The following is a 20,844-nucleotide window of genomic DNA, read 5'->3' as shown; positions in this document are numbered from 1 at the left end:
TGTTGCTGTTCTGCCTTCAGAACCGTTTTGAATCTTAAAGACTTTTTTCAGTTGATTTGTCCAGTAATTCATCCACCTGCACGGCCTAAAGAGGTCATAGCAAATCCTTTATTGTACCACATCAGGGACATTTTGGCTTCTTGCACAATAATGTTTTATTCAGTTCACTTGGACCTGATTGTGTAAATATACATTTATTTAGTTTGGTTTTATGGAAAAGCTGCTTTTTTCTTTAAGGTTCTTTAGGGATGAGATTCCCTCCGGGGTCTCGGGAGGACACCGGGACCTTTTGTCTCAAGTTTAATTTCATTTCATTTTGAGCTCATATTTTGTGGCTCTGCCAGTAGGTTCCCAGGTAGCTGGAGTCACTGAGAAGATGTCAACGTGAAACAACCTTTCTGAGATGAAATTAGCTGAAGAAGCGTCATCTCAGCTTAGAGTGGGATCATCTCTTAGTGAGCTGTGGAGAGCTTCTCCCTGCTGAAAGAATTATTTTAGTCTGTCACTACAATAAAAACAGGCATGAAAGGTAAAGCTTAGTGTGTGTGTGTGTGTGTGTGTGTGTGTGTGTGTGTGTGTGTGTGTGTGTGTGTGTGTGTGTGTGTGTGTGTGAATGTGTGTGCGTGAATGTGTGTGCGTGTGCGTGCGTGTGTGTGTACTCGTCTATACATCAAAGTGAGGTCCAATGACAATTACCCTCAAACGGAGGACTTTAGCAGCAAAGTGAGGACAGTGCAGGTCCTCGCTTTGGTACAAAGTTAGAGTTCTACTGGTTATTAGGGTCAGGCACAATCCAGTCACTAAAATGAATGTAAGTCAACAACGGCCCTCACAACACATACTAGACGAGAATGCGTGTGTGTGTGTGTGTGTGTGTGTGTGTGTGTGTGTGTGTGTGTGTGTGTGTGTGTGTATGAATGTGTGTGTGTGTGCGTGCATGTGTGTGTGTACTCGTTTATACATCAAAGTGAGGTCCAATGACAATTACCCTCAAACTGAGGACTTTAGCAGCAAAGTGAGGACAGTGCAGGTCCTCGCTTTGATACAAAGTTAGAGTTCTACTCGTTATTAGGGTCAGGCACAATCCAGTCACTAAAATGAATATAAGTCAACAACGGCCCTCACAACACATACTAGACGAGAATGTGTGTGTGTGTGTGTGTGTGTGTGTGTGTGTGTGTGTGTGTGTGTGTGTGTGTGTGTGTGTACACATCTCTCTATCCAAACCTCTTGTCTAATTGAGTCCCTCAGACTCAGAATATCATGATTTAACTCCTTGTTTTGTTTTTCTTCAGGAGGAATTTGTCTTTATGTTATCTGACCATCAGCATCCTTATCTGGGTTCGGCGTCAATGAGACCAAGTGCGATACCAGCATTAGAGGTGTGTGTGTGTGTGTGTGTGTGTGTGTGTGTGTGTGTGTGTGTGTGTGTGTGTGTGTGTGTGTGTGTGTGTGTGTGTGTGTGTGTGTGTGTGTGTGTGTGTGTGTGTGTGTGGTCATTCACCCAAAGCTTGTTAATCCCTCCCTCCCACCACTGACGTCATTACAGCAGCTACGGACGGTTCCGACTGGAAATCCTTCAGTTGCGCTTGGAGCAGCAGGCTGTGCGCAGCCAGAGCCACGTGAGGCGCTTCCCGGCAAGGCGCACGGAAACGGACTGATGCTGAAACGGACTACGACCAGCGGTGTGCCTGGAGCCTAATCCTCTATGAGGAAAGTGGAGACAGTTGACTTTTCCCCCTGATGTCCGCCTGACTGGACCCCTAACCGGGTAAGAAAAGTTGAAATAGACGAACCCTCTCGCTGGTTCTGTTTGGTCCAAACAAACGTCCCTTCTGCCGTTTGTTCCTTTAAAACTAAATAGAATCAAGTTGGACTGTAGCTGCATCCGGTCAGCGCTCCATCACGCTAATTGCGCTCTTCGCGCGCCGATGCACAGCCATACAGGCGCATCTTTGTCCAGGGGTGGTCAGTCAAGCGCAGGCAGTCCCTTCAGGTCTCCGCGCACACTACAATAGCGCAATTAGAGGAGGGAAGTTCAGAGCGCTGCGGAGGTTTAAACAGCTCAACGGGCAAAGTTCAGGCGCGCTGTGTTGGCACCGCGCGCACACGCACGATAGTTTTTCTCATGATCTCCGAGATGAGCGCATCAACCAGACCCTTAAACCTAAAATATAGAAATAAATAAAAAGTCACCTGAATCTGGTTTCTCCTCCTCTGCTACAACAGATGCATTATCCTGCTCTATTTTATTCACGTGCAACAAAACGTGTAAATACAGGATAGTTAAGGACATCATTAGCAGGTTATTCTGTTTCCAACTCATCCCAGATGATTCTGACTGCTCTGCTGCGTTACACAGCCGGTTAATTAGCCCGGGGTAATGTGATGGATGACATGCGGTCATGAAAAGCCTGTTGATGACGGAAGGAGACTTCCCAGCTGGTCAGATTAAACTCATTACTCCTCCTCTGACTGACGCCTCCTGCAGCACCTCCGCCTTCATCGTGGCGCATAATTAATCCAACATTAATCTGCTAATGAAATTACCCCAAATCAAGAGGCAAATTGAGTTTAGTCATGCAGGTTGAAAAGGCAGCATTAAGTTTGACAAATGAAAAATTAACAACCGTCGTTTATCCAAATAATCTCGATGACCTAAATTAAAGCAGGAGTTCTCCTGCAGCAGCCGGTGCTCCTGCGATGACCTGAACAGTCCTCCTGCTGCTGCTTCAGGATCTTCCTTTGCTACAAACAACCTCTTAAATCTGAGTTATTGGGATTTTTATGCCTGATAAAGTGAGCAGCCTTTAAAAGCTCCTTCTAAATAATGGTGTAAACTTTTAATTTGACAGGATGATGAGGATTATTTATATAATCTAGACACTCCAGTAATTTGTGATGGTCAAATAGCTGCAGAGGAAATCATTTTCATTTTATAACTTGCAGTGATTTTTAAATTTCCTGACTGGACAGATTTTGAAGTCATATTATTGTCTACTGTTTCTCAGTTTTACATCCATTTTCTCCTCTCACCAGATTACATTGCTATATTTTACATTATAGAGAGGAAAAGCCTGTTTTTTTCTCTGCAGCAGAGCAGAAAAACTCAGATCTGCACCTATTGTCAGCAAACGGACCGAAACACAGCAGGGACAGGAATATCTTCACTGAATCACACGCCGCTGGATTCCTAATAATCCGGCTGTGTCCTCGTCACGGCTCCATTCTCACATTTGCTTTTCCAATTCAAGTCTCCGCGAGACAATCTTGAAATTTTGTTTCCAACTCAAAGGTCTCGTCGCAATCGGAGCATCGGTTCGGCTTCAGAAATCAGCTGCTCCGGCGTGTAAACATCTCTCCTGTTGCCATGTTTAAGTCCCAGAATTACAAGAAGGAATAACTTTAGAACAGAATCCTAATCAATACGGAACAAGCTGGATGATTGTTGTTAAGCAGAAAAGGATCAGAGCTGCTCCAGCCTTCATGAAAGCCTGCACAAACACACGGAAGCACCCAGCATCACTTAAGGTCAACAACCTTTTATCATTCTAATTTTTAATCTTCTTCTGATAAACATCCGATAAAAGTCATGGCTCCATAAAGCTCTTAGAGCAGAAACCACCAAGGACTCGTTTTTCACTTTCATGTTTTATGTTGGAGAATTCCTAAAGCTGGGGTGGGAGGAGCTTTTTCCCGGACTTTTTTGCCACGTTGCTTGAAACGCTCTTCACGTACTGATGCCTACAGATGGCCGATATACCAGAAAACTGAAGTGCATCTTCATTACTGATGTCACTTCCCCATGTCGCTGTATCAGGCGTTTAAAAAGTGAGAAGATGTGTAGCTCTGTGACGCTTTCCTTTACGATGCTGCGCTACAAACTGGAGTAACGTGACTCCACCCCATTCAGTCTGGAAAGACTGAGGAAAGAAAGAATGATTCAAGCGTTGAAGCAGTGGGCAGGGGCCAGTGGTTGGCGGCCATAACCCCATCTAAAATGGTGGCTGAGGGATTTGTGACCAAACCTGCCACAGCTCCGTTAGCCACTGAATGGGTAGTCATCGCCCGTTTATCGCTACTGAACTGAACTTGTTCATAGATCCTGACAGTAATTTGAGGCAATATTGCCTGGCCCTACTGTTGGTAGACAATAGACCAGTTAAAAATTAACACTTTATCACCTCTGAAACATGCAACACTGGAAAAATCTCCTGCGATCAATGCGACTGTCCCGTTCTTAATGACTGGGTCCTGATTCGTCTGACCACCCCTCCCCTCGGCTCGTACCCCTCTTTGTGCACGAATCGAGCATTCTCCTTTTTGAATAATTAGGCGGAAAGCAAAGCAAGAGTCAAGCTAGCTAGTAGAGCCAAGCTAGCTATGCTAGCTAGCACACTTAAGTGTTACACAGTGACGTAGCTGAGTTACATCAGGAATTATTGCAGAACAGGTGCCAGTAATGAGTGGAATGTTTAAAAATGTATTTCAAAATACTATAGGGCAAGAAGAAAGTAGGTGAAGCACAAAAGAAGAGCAGAGTTTCAGAAGAATGATGCTTTGACCGAAAAGACAGGAAAGGATGCAAAACGCAGCCATCGTGGCTCCATTTCTACTTGATCTGTACGATGTGTTGTTGATGTGGTTAGACTGACCGGGCTCCTGCTTCCTGGAGGCGTGGCTTTTTTGGGGGGTTGTTGTTTGCAGAAGGACCTGTTGCTGTGTTTTTCCAAACTGTAGCTTCGTGGAACAGCTTTTCCAGGAACTCCATTCCAGTCCTTCATGGCTTTTATCTACTCTGTTTTCCTCGATGATGAATGGACAGAGTAGCATCGTTAGCTTTGTGCCCACATGATGCAGCCAGTTGGTTTGTACCTCAACAGCAAATGAGCACAGATTAAAGTTTTAGAAATTGTCCAATTTAAGCTGTAATTAGGTCCACATTTAAGCCATTGTTCCCTCAACAACAGCCATGCCGTTATAGTTGGAGCAGCGGAGAATGAGTGCATTTAACTACCTGTTAACGAGTCTGATTAAGGGCAGAGCCTGCACACGTCTCATCCTGGTATCCATTCGGCTCTATTGATTCATCTCAGTGATGGAGATGGAAAGCAGCGTTCAATTTAATGTGATTTAACTCTTTGTCAGGGATGGTTTGACACGTTTCAGCCCAATGTCAGGATTTGGATCAGCAGCCTGACAGAAGGTCAGAAAGTGACGGGAGGTGGTTAAATCTTCCAGCAGAGCACAGATGGACGGGCAGATTTGAAATTTTCCCATTATTCTCGAACGCTGCAGCATGAGCAACGATTAACAGGAACAGACGTTATGATTCAGAGGGACTGGCTGACATACACAATTGCTGCAGCTGCACTTATCTGACATAGATCGTTACAATTTCACAGCTACTGATATAATCGTCACTCTTTTTGTGTTACTGGACTGAAAGGAAAGAGCCCAATATGGAGCACTTAAACAGCTGATAAACAGCTGACGAGGGCTGGCATTTAAAGATTTATGTGGTCTACTTGTAACCAACAGCTGCTGCCTCATTTCAAAGGATGTTCCTGCTTGTGCTTTATTTACAATTAGGGCATTTTATGATGCTCAAGCAGGAAATCATTGTGATATATTTATTTAGGGTCCTAAATGAGATCCTTTTAATCCTGTTAATAAAGGTTATGGCTGTCATTATTATGGTTTGGGACCGCACTCAATGGTTGTGCCATTTGTGCTGTTATTTATGGCACACACTAAAACCCTGCTGCCAGAAACCCAGCAGACCAAATCTGGAGTTTTACTGGTTTCCTATGGGAGCTACTGGTTTCCTATAGGAGCTATGGAGTTACATGTGTGCCAACGTGTGTTTCATGATTTACTGAGAAAAGAACAAACTATTTAGCTTCCATATCATGAAAAAAAAGTTTTTCATTTTCAACTCAGGCTTTCCCAGCAGCATTTCTTACCAGTCCTGCAGTGCAGTGGATGATGTAGCCTCATGGGTTTGGCCCCCCCTTGTTGCTTCGTGTTTTGGGCTGGAGCTCTGCCGATCGAAAGCTTTAGCTTCATGTGCAAACCTGCCCTAGAGTGGAATTTAATGTAAATGTTTGGGTTTTTTGTGTTTCTACAACGGTGGAGCAATCATTCTAAATGTGGAAATTAAGCATTTTCATGAAATGGTTTTATTTTTGCTAAAGTTGTTCTAATTGAATAGCAGCACCCCATTTACTATCAGTTTTGTTCAATTTCTTGTACCTTTTTTGCTACTACTACTTTTAAACATCTAAATTATTCTTATAACATTCTAACTGTCTCCTGTCAGAAGGAGCTTCAATTCCCACCTCCCAGGAGGAGCAATGTGGTTTTCATCCTGGCCATGGAACACTGGACCAGCTCTATACCCTTAGGGGGATCCTGGAGGGTGCGTAGGAATTTGCCCAACCAGTCTACATGTGTTTCGTAAATTTGGAGAAGGCGTTTGACCGGGTCCCTCGGGGGGCCCTGTGGGGGGGTACTCCAGGAGTATGGGGTACCAGACCCTCTGATACGGGCTGTTAGGTCCCTGTATGACTGGTGTCAGAGCTTGGTCTGCATAGCCGGCAGTAAGTCGGGCTCATTCCCAGTGAGAGTTGGACTCCGCAAAGGCTGCCCTTTGTCACCGACTCTGTTCATAACCTTTATGGACAGGATTTCTAGGTGCAGCCAAGGTGTGGAGGGCATCCGTTTTGGTGGCCTGAGGATCAGGTCTCTGCTTTTTGCAGATGATGTGGTCCTGTTGGCTTCATCAGGACGTGATCTTCAGCTTTCGCTGGAGCGGTTCACAGCCGAGTGTGAAGCAGCTGGGATGAGAATCAGCTCCTCTAAATCTGAGACCATGGTCTTGATTCAGAAAAGGGTAGAAAGCCTTCTCCGGGTCAGGGATGAGGTTCTTCCCCAAGTGGAGGAGTGAAAGTATCTTGGGGTCTTGTTCACATGTGAGGGAATACTGGAGCGGGAGATCGATAGGCAGATTGGTGCTGCATCTGCAGTGATGCGGGCATTATACCGGTCTGTTGTGGTGAAGAGAGAGCTGAGTCAGAAGGCGACGCTCTCGATTTACCGGTCGAGCTACGTTCCTACCCTCACTTATGGTCATGAGCTTTGGGTAGTGACCGAAAGAACGAGATTGCGGGTACCAGCGGCCGTAATGAGTTTTCTCCAAAGAGTGGCTGGGCTCTCCCTTAGAGATAGTGTGAGAAGCTCAGTCATTCAGGAGGGGTTCGGAGTAGACCTGCTGCTCCTCCACATCGAGAGGAGCCAGTTGAGGTGGCTCAGGCATCTGGTCAGGATACCTCCTGGACGCCTCCCTGGTGAGGTTTCCAGGCACGTCCAACCGGGAGGAGACCTAAAGGTAGACCCAGGACATGGTGGAGGGACCATGTCTCTCACCTGGCCAGGGAACGCCTTGGGATTCCCCCGGAGGAGCTGGCCCAAGTGGCTGGGGAGAGAGAAGTCTGAGCCTCTCGCCTTAGGCTACTGCCCCCGCGACCCGACTCTGGATAAGCGGATGAAAATGGATGGATGGATGGATGGATGGATGGATGGACATTCTAACTGTATGTTAGAAGAAATACAGTCTCACCAGAATATGACTTTTTAGACATTAAATTTATGACATTGAATTTTTATTCTCTGAAATTGATTATTTTTACTTCGAATACACCAAATAAAAATTCTACAGCAACAGTTCAACAGCTGAGGCAACCTCCTGGTGATCAAAGCCAAGGCAATCATCACTTGATTGATACAACACCATGCTGGGGTCAAATGATCTGAAAAGAATAAATAGTATGGCTAAAAGCCACTTGACTCGATCAAGTGACGATCTTCTCTGCTTGGGTCACCAGGAGGTCACCTCAGTTGTTGAATTTTTGATGTTGAACCTTTGGAGTGGAAATTCTGCAGTTGAATTTTTATGGATACAAATTTTTGGTGTCTTTTAAGTAAAAAAACAATAAAATAGTGTATGAAAAATTCAAATGCTAAATTTCACAATTAAAATTCATTGTCTAAAAAGGTCATTCAGGGAGGACTGGATTTCTTCCATAGACTTGCTGCCTCAAATAAATTCAGTTTAGTTAATTTCGTTTAATCTCTTTTGTACTCAGAGAAATTTCCTCAAACGTGCACAATCCGAACTCAAACAATACAAATAAAATACAATATTATAGGTCATCAGAAATAACAGACTGGTTGCTTGAATTAGAGTGGTGAGTATTTATTTGCTAAATTTAGGATAAATTAGCTTAAAAATGACACAACAATGCAACCTGTGTTTTTGGCATTGGTTTCAGACTGACTGCAGCCAAACACTATTGGAGAAGGATCTAGATCTTATTGGAGAAGGGTCCAGATGCCTTCCTTATTGGAGAAGGGTCCAGACACTGTTGGAGAAGGGTCTAGACCTTATTGGAGAAGGGTCCAGACACCAAAGGAGAAGGATCCAGACACTATTGGAGAAGGGTCCATACAGTTAAGGGAGAAGGGTCCATACACAAAGGGAGAAGGGTCCATACACTATTGGAGAAGGGTCCTGACGCTATTGGCGACGGGTCCAGGCACTGTTAGCGAAGGGTCCATACACTATTGGAGAAGGGTCCAGACCCTATTGGAGAAGGGTCCATACACTAAGGAAGAAGGGTCCAGACACTACTGGAGAAGGGTCCATACACTAAGGGAAAATGGTCCAGACACTATTGGAGAAGGGTCCAGACACTAAGGGAGAAGGGTCCAGACACTAAGGGAGAAGGGTCCAGACACTATTGGAGAAGGGTCCAGACACTATTGGAGAAGGGTCCAGACACTATTGGGGAAGGGTCCAGACACTAAGGGGGAAGGGTCCAGACACTAAGGGGGAAGGGTCCAGACACTAAGGGGGAAGAGTCCAGACGCTAAGGGAGAAGGGCCCAGACACTATTGGAGAAGGTTCCCAGACACTATTGGAGAGGGGCCCAGACACTATTGGAAAAGGGCCCAGGCACTAAGGGAGAAGAGTCCATACACTATTGGAGAAGGGTCCATACACTAAGGGAGAAGGGTCCATACACTAAGGGAGAAGGGTCCACACACTAAGGGAAAAGGGTCCACACACTATTGGAGAAGGGTCCAGACACTATTGGAGAAGGGTCCAGACACTATTGAAGAAGGGTCCAGACACTATTGAAGAAGGGTCCAGACACTATTGAAGAAGGGTCCAGACACTATTGGAGATGGGTCCAGACACTAAGGGAGAAGGGTCCAGACACTAAGGGAGAAGGGTCCAGACACTGAGGGAGAAGGGTCCAGACACTAAGGGAGAAGGGTCCAGACACTAAGGGAGAAGGGTCCAGACACTAAGGGAGAAGGGTCCAGACACTAAGGGAGAAGGGTCCATACACTTAGGGAGAAGGGTCCATACACTATTGGAGAAGGGTCCAGACATTATTGGAGAAGGGTCCAGACATTATTGGAGAAGGGTCCAGACACTATTGGAGAAGGGTCCAGACACTATTGGAGATGGGTCCAGACACTATTGGAGAAGGGTCCAGACACTACTGGAGAGGGGCCCAGACACTACTGGAGAGGGGCCCAGACACTACTGGAGAAAGGCCCAGGCACTAAGGGAGAAAGGCCCAGGCACTAAGGGAGAAAGGCCCAGGCACTAAGGGAGAAGGGCCCAGACACTACTGGAGAGGGGCCCAGACACTACTGGAGAAAGGCCCAGGCACTAAGGGAGAAAGGCCCAGGCACTAAGGGAGAAAGGCCCAGGCACTAAGGGAGAAGGGCCCAGACACTACTGGAGAGGGGCCCAGACACTACTGGAGAAATGCCCAGGCACTACTGGAGAAAGGCCCAGGCACTACTGGAGAAAGGCCCAGGCACTAAGGGAGAAGTGCCCAGACACTACTGGAGAAAGGCCCAGGCACTAAGGGAGAAAGGCCCAGGCACTAAGGGAGAAGGACCCAGACACTACTGGAGAAAGGCCCAGGCACTAAGGGAGAAGGGTCCAGACACTATTGGAGAAGGGTCCAGACACTATTGGAGAAGGATCCAGACACTATTGGAGAAGGGTCCAGACACTATTGGAGAAGGATCCAGACACTATTGGAGAAGGGTCCATACACTTAGGGAGAAGGGTCCATACACTTAGGGAGAAGGGTCCATACACTTAGGGAGAAGGGTCCATACACTATTGGAGAAGGGTCCAGACACTATTGGAGATGGGTCCAGACCCTATTGGAGAAGGGTCCAGACACTATTGTAGAAGTGTCCAGACACTATTGGAAATGTGTCCAGACACTATTGGAGAAGTGTCCATGCACTATTGGAGATGGGTCCAGACACTAAGGGAGAAGGGTCCAGACTAGGGATGGGTACCTTTGACATTTGAATCGATCCGGTACTAATTCCCGGTACCTACGAGTCGATACCGGTACTTAACGGTACCAATTTTCGATACTTTTGAGTGTTTATTATTTTAATTCTCTTTTATAATTAAATATATATTTTTCTCAATATATAACCATATTTGATAAATATCACGATAAATAACATACAAGTTTGCATTTTAACATCGTCCTTGTAGTTTTATAAGCTGATAGTTAAACTGAAGCAAACATCTTTACTGTGAACTAAATTTACTGTGTATCTTCATTCCTTTTGCCGTCCTTTTTCATTTGATTTTTCCTACTGGGAAGTTAGAATTTCCGAGGAGAAAGCGAACGCACCATTAGCTGATAACAATGGTGGCAATGGAAGCTAACATATCAAGCTAACGTTATCTTTAACAGTTTATTTAGCTGCTGGAGCAGATTAAAACGATGATGCCTCAAACTTAGATCGTTGTCACTGGTTTTACCTTCACCCAATCACCCGTCGCATTTAGTAAAGTAAAGCCAAACTTTAGAGCGCGTTCATGTTCTTCTAGTCGGAAATTCGGAGTTCCGAGGAGAAAGCGAACGCACCATTAGCGAAACGGAAGCTAACAAATCAAGGTAACGTTATCTTAAACATTTTATTTACCTACTGGAGCAGATTAAGATGAGGATGTCTCTCTTAGATCGTTGTCTGTCGCTAGTTTCATCACCCAGTTACCCATCACATTTAGTGAAGTGGACCCAAGCTTTAGCGTGCGTTCTTTCTACCATGCTTGCTCTGTTTACAACGGGCTCGCAGGGACCGGCGACATAACGCTCTTGCGCATGCGCAACTGTCTTGGCAGTACCGAAACGAGGCACCGTTTGAAATGACGTGAATCGGTGTTCGGTCGGTTCTATGGAATTCGGTCGGTACCTTAAAAAGTACCGAATTCGGTACTCATCCCTAGTCCAGACCCTATTGGAGAAGGGTCCAAACACTATTGCACACGAACGGTGTTGTCATGTCAAGTAAAAAAACAAACACCAAATCGAAGTGAAACTTCAGCATAGGCTTGTTAAGCGGGAGGAGGAGAAGTCACTCCAACTATTGTTTGTTAAGCGGGAGGAGGAGAAGTCACTCCAACTATTGGTTGTTTCCATGTCTGAAACTAGAACTATTTTCATTTCAGATAGGCAGAACATCAGTCTTGTGCTGCAAACCCAATACACATGAATGGGAAATGTGACATTTGTCTTAAGAATAATTATATTTAAGAAATCTCAAGTGTTCATTATGGATAATAATAATGTTATGGTGATATCTGGAATATAAAAATGAACTTTGAAAAAACCTGTTGGTATCTGTGGTTTTAGTATGCCTTGTAATAATACTATTAAGACTGGGATAAATTAAATGGTTGCTTAGTTAAAACAGGGATATAACAAAGAGGCGTGGTTGTTATTAAATGTTAAAATGGTTAATTAAATTAAAATTCAGTCCATCACCACCTGCTGATGTTCTTAAGAACAATCGTGCACCCCCCCCCCCCCCCACACACACACACACACACATTTTTTCTGCTTCTGACGCCCATGGTTTTTGGCACAAATGTAACTCCATAATTTATGTTTTGCATTGTTATAGTTTGACAGAAAAACTAGTTGGTGTGAAGAATGTCTGTTTGGTTTTATTAGTGGAAATCAGTTTAACATCTGCAGTAGATACATCATAGATGCTGCCTTTTGTTTTGTTGTGGATTTTAGTTATCAATAAAGCTCACAAGGGCTTTGATCACACGTACACGAAACACAAAGCAAACACCAGTCAAAGCAAAATCACTAAAATATTGATTTGTTTCGCATTTTAAAAATAGGTCCTGTCCTGGATTTCTGTTAGATGTTATTTGGATTTATTCTGGCTTCATCGAATGCGCCGAGATATGGGTCATCCTCCTGGTGGTCGTTATTCATCTAAAACCAATGTGTTCCTGTTATATTTGTAAGCAACAAGATAAAACGTCAATAGTTACTGACATTCAGGGTGACTAAATGGGTTTATTAGTGTGAAGATGAAAACCTCAGCATGATCATCGGGTTCATTTTTGAAGATCAATCAATCAAAGCTTTATTTATAAAGCGCCTTCCGCAACCCTGACAGGAAGCCCAAAGCGCTGAACATGGTACAGTTGTAAGTAATTATACTGAGTAAATCAACAATAAAAGAAATTCAAATTACAAAATACAAATGACAAAATACAAAATGGAAATAACAAGATAGATGAAACATTCCGGTAAAATACCGGACCAATTTGTCATGGGAGACCCTACCAGGGGCACAAAGTGCCCCAGACAACATTGCTCCTAGGATCATTAGGGCACTCAAACTCCTCCACCAAGATAAGGTGACGGTTCAAGGAGGAGATGCATTAAGGAGGAGATGAAGAAATGTTTTATTTAGCACCTTTCAAGATAAAAACCACAAGGCACCTTCCATATGAAGCAGAGGCCTTCTAACTTAAAAAAATTATTATAGTACTTTTTTGGTCGATACTAAGTATGTTTGTCCAAAATCCTTCTCACGTAAGGCAATTGCAGCAGTTTTAACCTGGACGGCTTCAGTAACTTCCATTTCAAGGATCTTTAAAGATCAACCGTTCTATCTGCTTTGACTGCCAGGGCAGGACATAGTCATGTCACAGTAATTGACTTCATGATAATGGCTCGTGGAAGGAAGTGATTCCTGAAAACGGACAATGACAGAAGATGGGAATGCCAATTTTTAGTCATGTCTGGAGTGTTTATAGAGGCAGTAGAGAGCCGCATGGCAGCACAAAACGTAAGATGAACATAATAAGTCCCCTGCACAATTAAAATAATCAGATAGTTTGGAAAGGACAAATAGGATGATACATTGATGCATTTTGGCTTTTAGACATAAGTTCATTTTGTAAGTTAAGACAAAAAAATAACAATCTCATTATCGAATTGTTCTGCTCTTTTATCTCTCTGGGGTTGAATGACTGATCTGCTAATGAGATCAGCCAGTTTTAATTAAATCACTGTTTTCCCAGAAAGTAATAAAAAATTAATGTCATCTGGGATTCTTGTCATTTATTAGCACAGAATCAGGAATGTTTGTTGATCAGAAACAGTTCATTACCTCTCAAGTTAATACCATAAAACAAAGCCTGTTCACCAAAGAAAGGTCTCGTTTTTACAGCATTTAAAATGATTCTTCCTCGTTCTCTCCTGACATGAGGCTGCTGCCTTCTGACACGTTGGATCTGAGCGACAGGATCCACTAAATGCCTTTGTCATCCATCTCCGCCAACACTTTGTGGGAGCTTTGGCAGGAGTTACAACTGGAAACTAATAATAGTTTTACAGCAGAGAAACGTGTCAGAAGCCTCATCTGATTTCATAAAACTTTAGTGAATAGTGGATGGAAATGGAAATGATGTCACATAATGTAGACTCACTGCAACAATAAGAAACTTCCAGTTCCAGATGCTCTGTTGACCATTTATTATAATGAAATAATGCATCTCCTCCTTGAACCGTCACCTTATCTTGGTGGAGAAGTTTGAGTGCCCTAATGATCCTAGGAGCAATGTTGTCTGGGGCACTTTGTGCCCCTGGTAGGGTCTCCCTTGACAAATTGGTCTTAAGTGAAGGGTGAGACAAAGAACGGTTCAGATGATCTTTCATGGATGTACAATAAAAGAGTCAGAGTACCCGACCCAGAGGGTTACCGGGTCCCACCCTGGAGCCAGGCCCTGGGGTTGGGGCACGTGAGCGAGTGCCTGGTGGTCGGGCTTTCACCCATGGGACCCGGCCGGGCCCAGCCCGAACCGGATACATGGGCTCATCCAACTGTGGACCCACCACCCGCAGGAGGAACATGAAGGGTCCAGCGCAGTGCGGATCGGGTGGCAGACCGAGACTGGAGCCTTGGCGGTCCGATCCCCGGACAAGGAAACTGGATTTTGGGACATGGAATGTCACCTTGCTGGCAGGGAAGGAGCAGGAGCTTGTGGCAGAGGTTGAGTGGTACCGGCTAGATGTAGTCGGACTCACCTCGACATATAGCATTGGCTCTGGAACCCAAGTCCTTAAGAGGGGTCGGACACTCTCCTCTGCTGGAGTTGCTCCGGGTGAGAGGCGGAGGGCTGGGGTTGGCTTTTTGTTAGTCCCAAGACTCTCTGCCTGTGTGTTGGGGTTTACCCCGGGGGACGAGAGGGTAGCTTCCCTGCGCCTTTGGGTTGGGGAACAGGTCCTGACTGTTGTTTGTGCTCATGGGCCAAATATTAGTTCAGAGTACCCAGCCTTTTTGGAGTCCCTGGGACGAGTGCTAGATAGTGCTCCATCAGGGGACTCCATTGTCCTGCTGGGGGACTTCAATGCTCACGTGGGCAATAACAGCATGACCTGGAGGGGTGTGATTGGGAGGAACGACCCGCCTGATCTGAACTTGAGTGGTGTTTCATTATTGGACTTCTGTGCAAGCCGCAGTTTGGCCACGACAAACACCATGTTCGAACATAAGGATGCCCACCGGTACACTTGGTACCAGGGCAGCCTAGGTCGCAGGTTGATGATAGACTTTGTAGTCGTATCATCTGACCTGCGGCCGTATGTTTTGGAAACACCTGAGTGAAGAGAGGAGCGGAGCTGTCATCTGATCACCACCTGGTGGTGAGTTGGATCAGATGGCAGGGGAAGATGCCGCGTAGACCTGGCAGACCCAAACGTATAGTGAGGGTCTGCTGGAAACGCCTGGCAGAAGAACCTGTCAAGACGGTCGTCAACCCAAGAGCAGTGGGGGACATTGACTCTGAGTGGGTCTTGTTCCACTCTGTGATTGTTGAGGCGGCTGTTGCTAGCTGTGGTCGCAAGGTGGCTGGTGCCAGTCGTGATGGCAACCCCTGTATCCACTGGTGGACACCAGAGGTTTGGGGAGCCGTCAGGCTGAAGAAGGAAGCCTACAGGGCATGGCTGGTCTGTGGGTCTCCGGAGGCAGCAGACAGGAACCGGATAGTCAAGCGGGGTGCAGCAGTGGCAGTTGCCGAGGCAAAATCTCGGGCGTGGGAGGAGTTTGGTGAGGCCATGGAGAAAGACTATCGATCGGCTCCAAAGAGGTTCTGGCAAACTGTCCAGCGCCTCAGGAGAGGAAGGCAGCAACTCGCTCACACTGTTTACAGTGGGGAAGGGGAGCTGCTGACGTAAACTGGGGCTATAGTCGGACGGTGGAAGGGATACTTTGAGGAGCTCCTCAATCCCACCTACGCGCATTCCGAGGAGGAACCAGAGCCGGGAGACCTGGGGATGGACTGTCCAATCTCGGGAGCAGAAGTTGCTGAGGTAGTCAAACAACTCCACAGCGGCGGAGCCCCGGGGGCGGATGAGATTCGTCCTGGGTATCTCAAGGCTATGGATGCTGTAGGGCTGTCGTGGTTGATACGTCTCTGCAACATTGTGTGGTCATCGGGGGCGGTTCCTGTGGAGTGGCAGACCGGGGTGGTGGTCCCCATCTTTAAGAAGGGTGACCTGAGGGTGTGTTCCAACTATAGGGGGATCACACACCTCAGCCTCCCTGGAAAGGTCTACTCCAAGGTACTGGAGAGGAGAGTCCGATCGATAGTTGAATCTCAGATTGAGGAGGAGCAATGTGGTTTTCGTCCTGGCAGTGAAACTGTGGACCATCTCTACACCCTTGCAAGGGTGATGGAGTTTGCCCAACCAATCCACATGTGTTTTGTGGATTTGGAGAAGGCTTATGACTGTGTCCCCATGGGCGCCCTGTGGGATACGCTCCAGGAGTATGGGGTGGGTGGCTTTCTGTTAAGGGCCATTCAGTCCCTTTAACAGAGGAGCGGGAGTTTGGTCCACATAGCCGGTAGTAAGTCGGATCTGTTCTCGGTGAGGGTTGGACTCCGCCAGGGCTGCCCTTTGTCACCAGTTCTGCTCATTACCTATATGGACAGAATTTCTAGGCGCAGCCGTGGTGTGGAGTGTGTCGAGTTTGGTGGCAGGAGAATCTCGTCTCTGCTTTCTGCGGATGATGTGGTCCTCCTAGCTTCATCCAGCTCTGACCTTCAGCTCTTGCTGGGTAGGTTCGTGGCCGAGTGTGAGGCAGCTGGGAAGAGGATCAGCACCTCCAAATCTGAGACCATGGTTCTTGACCGGAAAAGGGTGGCTTTCCAACTCCGGGTCGGGAGAGAGGTCCTACCTCAGGTGGAGGAGTTTAAGTATCTTGAGGTCTTGTTCACGAGTGAGGGTAGGAGGGATCGGGAGATCGACAGGCAGATTGGTTCGTAGTCTGCAGTGTTGCGGACGCTGAGCCGATCTGTCGTGGTGAAGAGGGAGCTGAGCCAGAAAGCCAGGCTCTCGATTTTCCGGTCGATCTACGTCCCAATCCTCACCTATGGTCATGAGCTTTGGGTAATGACCGAAAGAACGAGATCGCGGATACAAGCGGCCGAAATGAGTTTCCTCCGCAGGGTGGCCGGGCTCAGCCTTAGAGATAGGGTGAGAAGCTCAGACATTTGGGAGGGACTCGGAGTAGAACTGCTGCTCCTCTGGACCGAAAGGAGTCAGTTGAGGTGGTTTGGGCATCTGGTCAGGATACCTCCTGGACGCCTCCCTGGGGAGGTGTTTTGGGCATGTCCTACCAGCAGAGGTCCCCAGGTTGACCCAGGACACGTTGGAGAGGTTACATCTCCAATCTGGTCTGGGAACGCCTTGGGGTCCTGCCGGAGGAGCTGGTGGAGGTGGCCGGGGAGAGGATGGTCTGGAGCTCCCTAGTTGGGATGCTGCCCCTGCGACCCGGACCCGGATAAGCGGAGGAAGACGACGATGACGATATAATGCATCTATTGATAAAAAGAAAAACGATTGTGTGTGTGGTCATGTCAGGAGGATGTTTACACCACCAAGTCTCTGATTAACACCCAATAATGCAAACAAACAATTAGCAACTAATGACCGAAAACCATCAGAATAAACATGGTTGAATAATAATGCGCACTGTCAGAAGGTTACATTATTTCTCAGTTATTTAAAATCCACTTTAGGTGATAAATGCAGTTTAATCTTCCTGCTGACCCACCAGGGCAGAAAATATCGAGATAAAATATGAATTTATTCTAAGCTGATAGTGTCCAACTCACATTCGATGGCTGAAACCAGATATTCTCTTAAGTGTGAGCTTCCTGCAGCGAGCAGAGTTCATGGGAAACATTACTTTATTCGACAACCTACCCTGTTAAAACTGCAAATGCGTTTACTTGTTGGAATTTCCCTTCCCAATATGGCCGACCTGCTGCTGCATGGGATGAGGCCATCAACATGGGGTCTAAATGCTTGTGTTTGAGTTCCTCTCTGCAGGTGAAACAACCAGAAACTGCCCCCAACACCAAAAGAAGAGTGTGAAATCTAAATGCTTGGTGCATTACACCTCATGTTTCCCAGAATAACTAGTGGAGGCAGCTTTGAACAATTTATTTCTAATAAAAGCAGGAGGGAGGATGGAAACCTTTATATAACATAATGCTAATTATACTAAATAAAATCAACAGTGAGATTGGACACTTCCCAAATTAAAACATGTGCTGTACGTTTATGAACATAAGGAATGTAGTTTGGCAGAAAATCTGTTCATTCTTAGATTTTTTTCAAGGATTTTTAAAAATCGTTTTGCACCGTGTCCTGTGTCATGGATTTGGGCTGATCTGATTGGCTCTCTCTCTACAGGTTTAAAATGAACCAGGAACTTGAGACCAACTCCACGCTGCTCTATGACAACTGGACGTTCTACAACTCCTCTGTGGAGTTGGTTGTACCAAGGAACATCACCACCTACGTTGGATTTTACCTGCATCAGCCCACCACGGCGGCCATCTTCATCGTCTCCTACCTGCTGATCTTTCTGGTGTGCATGGTGGGAAATGGGGTGGTGTGCTTCATCGTGCTGAGGAGTAAAAACATGCGAACAGTCACTAACTTGTTCATCCTGAACCTGGCTGTAAGCGACCTGCTGGTGGGGATTTTCTGCATGCCCACCACACTCCTGGACAACATCATCACAGGTGAGCAGGAGCATTTGTGATGCTGCTCAGGTGAAGAGTTGTTAGAATGCTGACTCAGCTTTAAAACTAACATTCTTGCTACTTATTACAAATATTTATTTTTAGATATCTTTACGTGTTGAAGATTTAGAGCGTAGGTCTGTTTTATGCGCTGTCCATGGTCCTGATCACTGAAAACCAATCAGGAACTTAAGTGTGGTTGTTGCGTTTGCCTGAGTGTCCGTCATATCAGGGAATCAGCCTTTTTAACAGTAAAATCCTGAAACATCTGAAAACAGAAGGCTAAATGTGTCTGAGCACGTTCAGGAACTAAGTGGGCAGACTGCTTCCCTGTTGCTGAAAGCAGGAGGTTCTATTTTTATGTGTTTGAGAAACTGGGCCCTTTGATTTCCATCAGTAAAAAAATAAGGATAGAATGTAGAAAATTATTAAAAAACTGTTTGTGTGGATTCACATGTTTTGTTTTCAAGCTGCAGATATTCATCAACAACGGGGTAAAGGTTAGGGATGAGCGGGCTACTCGTTTCAGACGAGTATCTGGTACGGATAAAGCGTCTTGATGAATACGAGCATGAAACGAGTAATCCTCATTGGGTAACTGACTGTCACATCTCTCTCTCTCTCTCTCTCTCTCTCTCTCTCTCTCTCTCTCTCTCTCTCTCTCTCTCTCTCTCTCTCTCTCTCTCTCTCTCTCTCTCTCTCTCTCTCTCTCTCTCTCTCTCTCTCTCTCTCTCTCTCTCTCTCTCTCTCTCTCTCTCTCTCTCTCTCTCTCTCTCTCTCTCTCTCTCTCTCTCTCTCTCTCTCTCTCTCTCTCTCTCTCTCTCTCTCTCTCTCTCTCTCTCTCTCTCTCTCTCTCTCTCTCTCTCTCTCTCTCTCTCTCTCTCTCTCTCTCTCTCTCTCTCTCTCTCTCTCTCTCTCTCTCTCTCTCTCTCTCTCTCTCTCTCTCTCTCTCTGGTTAGACCACGCCCACTCCGAGTCACACACTTTGGTCACTACTCAAAGCTCATGATCATAGGTGAGGGTAGGAACGTAGCTCGACCGGTAAATCGAGAGCTTCGCCTTCTGACTCAGCTCTATCTTCACCACGACAGACCGGTACAACGCCCGCATCACTGCAGATGCAGCACCAATCTGCCTATCGATCTCACGCTCCAGTTTTCCCTCACTCGTGAAGAAGACCCCGAGATACTTAAACCCCTCCACTTGGGGCAGGACCTCATCCCTGACCCGGAGAAGGCTTTCTAACCTTTTCTGAATCAAGACCATGGTCTCAGATTTAGAGGAGCTGATTCTCATCCCAGCTGCTTCACACTCGGCTGTGAACCGCTCCAGCGAAAGCTGAAGATCACGTTCTGATGAAGCCAACAGGACCCCATCATCTGCAAAAAGCAGAGACCTGATCCTCAGGCCACCAAAACGGATGCCCTCCACACCTTATCTGCGCCTAGAAATCCTGTCCATTAAGGTTATGAACAGATTCGGTGACAAAGGGCAGCCTTGGCAGAGTCCAACTCTCACTGGGAAAGAGCCCGACTTACTGCCGGCAATGCAAGCCAAGCTCTTACACCGGTCATACAGGGACCTAACAGCCCGTATCAGAGGGCCTGGTACCCCATACTCCTGGAGTACCCCCCACAGGGCCCCCCGAGGGACGCGGTCAAGCGCCTTCTTCAAATCCACAAAACACATGTAGACTGGTTCGGCAAATTCCCACGCACCCTCCAGGATCCCCCTAAGGGTATAGAGCTGGTCCAGTGTTCCACGGCCAGAACGAAAACCCCATTGCTCCTCCTGAATCTGAGGTTCAACAATCCGACGGACCCTCCTCTCCACAACCCCTGAATAGACCTTACCAGGAAGGCTCAGGATTGTGATCCCCTGTAGTTGGAGCACACCCTGCGGTCCCCCTTTTTAAATAAGGGAACCACCACCCGGGTCTGCCAGTCCAGTGGGACTGCCCCCGATGTCCACGCGATATTGCAGAGCCGTGTCAGCCAACACAGCCCCACAACATCCAGAGCCTTAAGGAACTCCGGGCGGATCTCATCCACCCCTGGAGCCTTGCCACAGAGGAGCTTTTAACCACCTCAGTGACCTCAGCACCAGAGATTTGAGAGGCCAACCCAAAGTCCGCAGACTCTGCTTCCTCACTGGAAGACGTATCTGTGGGATTGAGGAGGTCTTTGAAGTATTCTGCCCACCAATCCACAACGTCCTGAGTAGAGGTCAGCAGCACACCATCCCCACAATAGATAGTGTTGGTAGCGCACTGCTTTAACCCCCTGAGGCGCCGGATGGTGGACCAGAATCTCCTCGAAGCCATACGGAAGTCTTGCTCCGTGGTCTCACCGAACTCCTCCCATGCCTGGGTTTTTGCCTCG

General features: G+C 46.6%; 1 protein-coding gene across 1 annotated transcript in view; it reads left to right on the top strand.

Moving 5' to 3' along the window:
* Positions 1-1,561: 1,561 nt before the first annotated feature.
* Positions 1,562-20,844, top strand: part of npffr2a (neuropeptide FF receptor 2a) — a 42,516-nt gene continuing 23,233 nt past the window's right edge. Inside the window, exons 1-2 of the mRNA XM_015960277.3 lie at positions 1,562-1,771; positions 18,129-18,463. Coding sequence (XP_015815763.1) covers positions 18,136-18,463 — 328 coding nt within the window. The 5' untranslated portion in view covers positions 1,562-1,771; positions 18,129-18,135. The remainder of the gene's footprint in view (positions 1,772-18,128; positions 18,464-20,844) is intronic.

The sequence above is a fragment of the Nothobranchius furzeri genome, chromosome 10 (genome assembly GCF_043380555.1).
Source record: "Nothobranchius furzeri strain GRZ-AD chromosome 10, NfurGRZ-RIMD1, whole genome shotgun sequence".
Lineage (NCBI taxonomy): Eukaryota > Metazoa > Chordata > Actinopteri > Cyprinodontiformes > Nothobranchiidae > Nothobranchius > Nothobranchius furzeri.
Note: the sequence above shows the minus strand (reverse complement) of the source record. Positions and strands in the feature narration are given on the sequence as shown.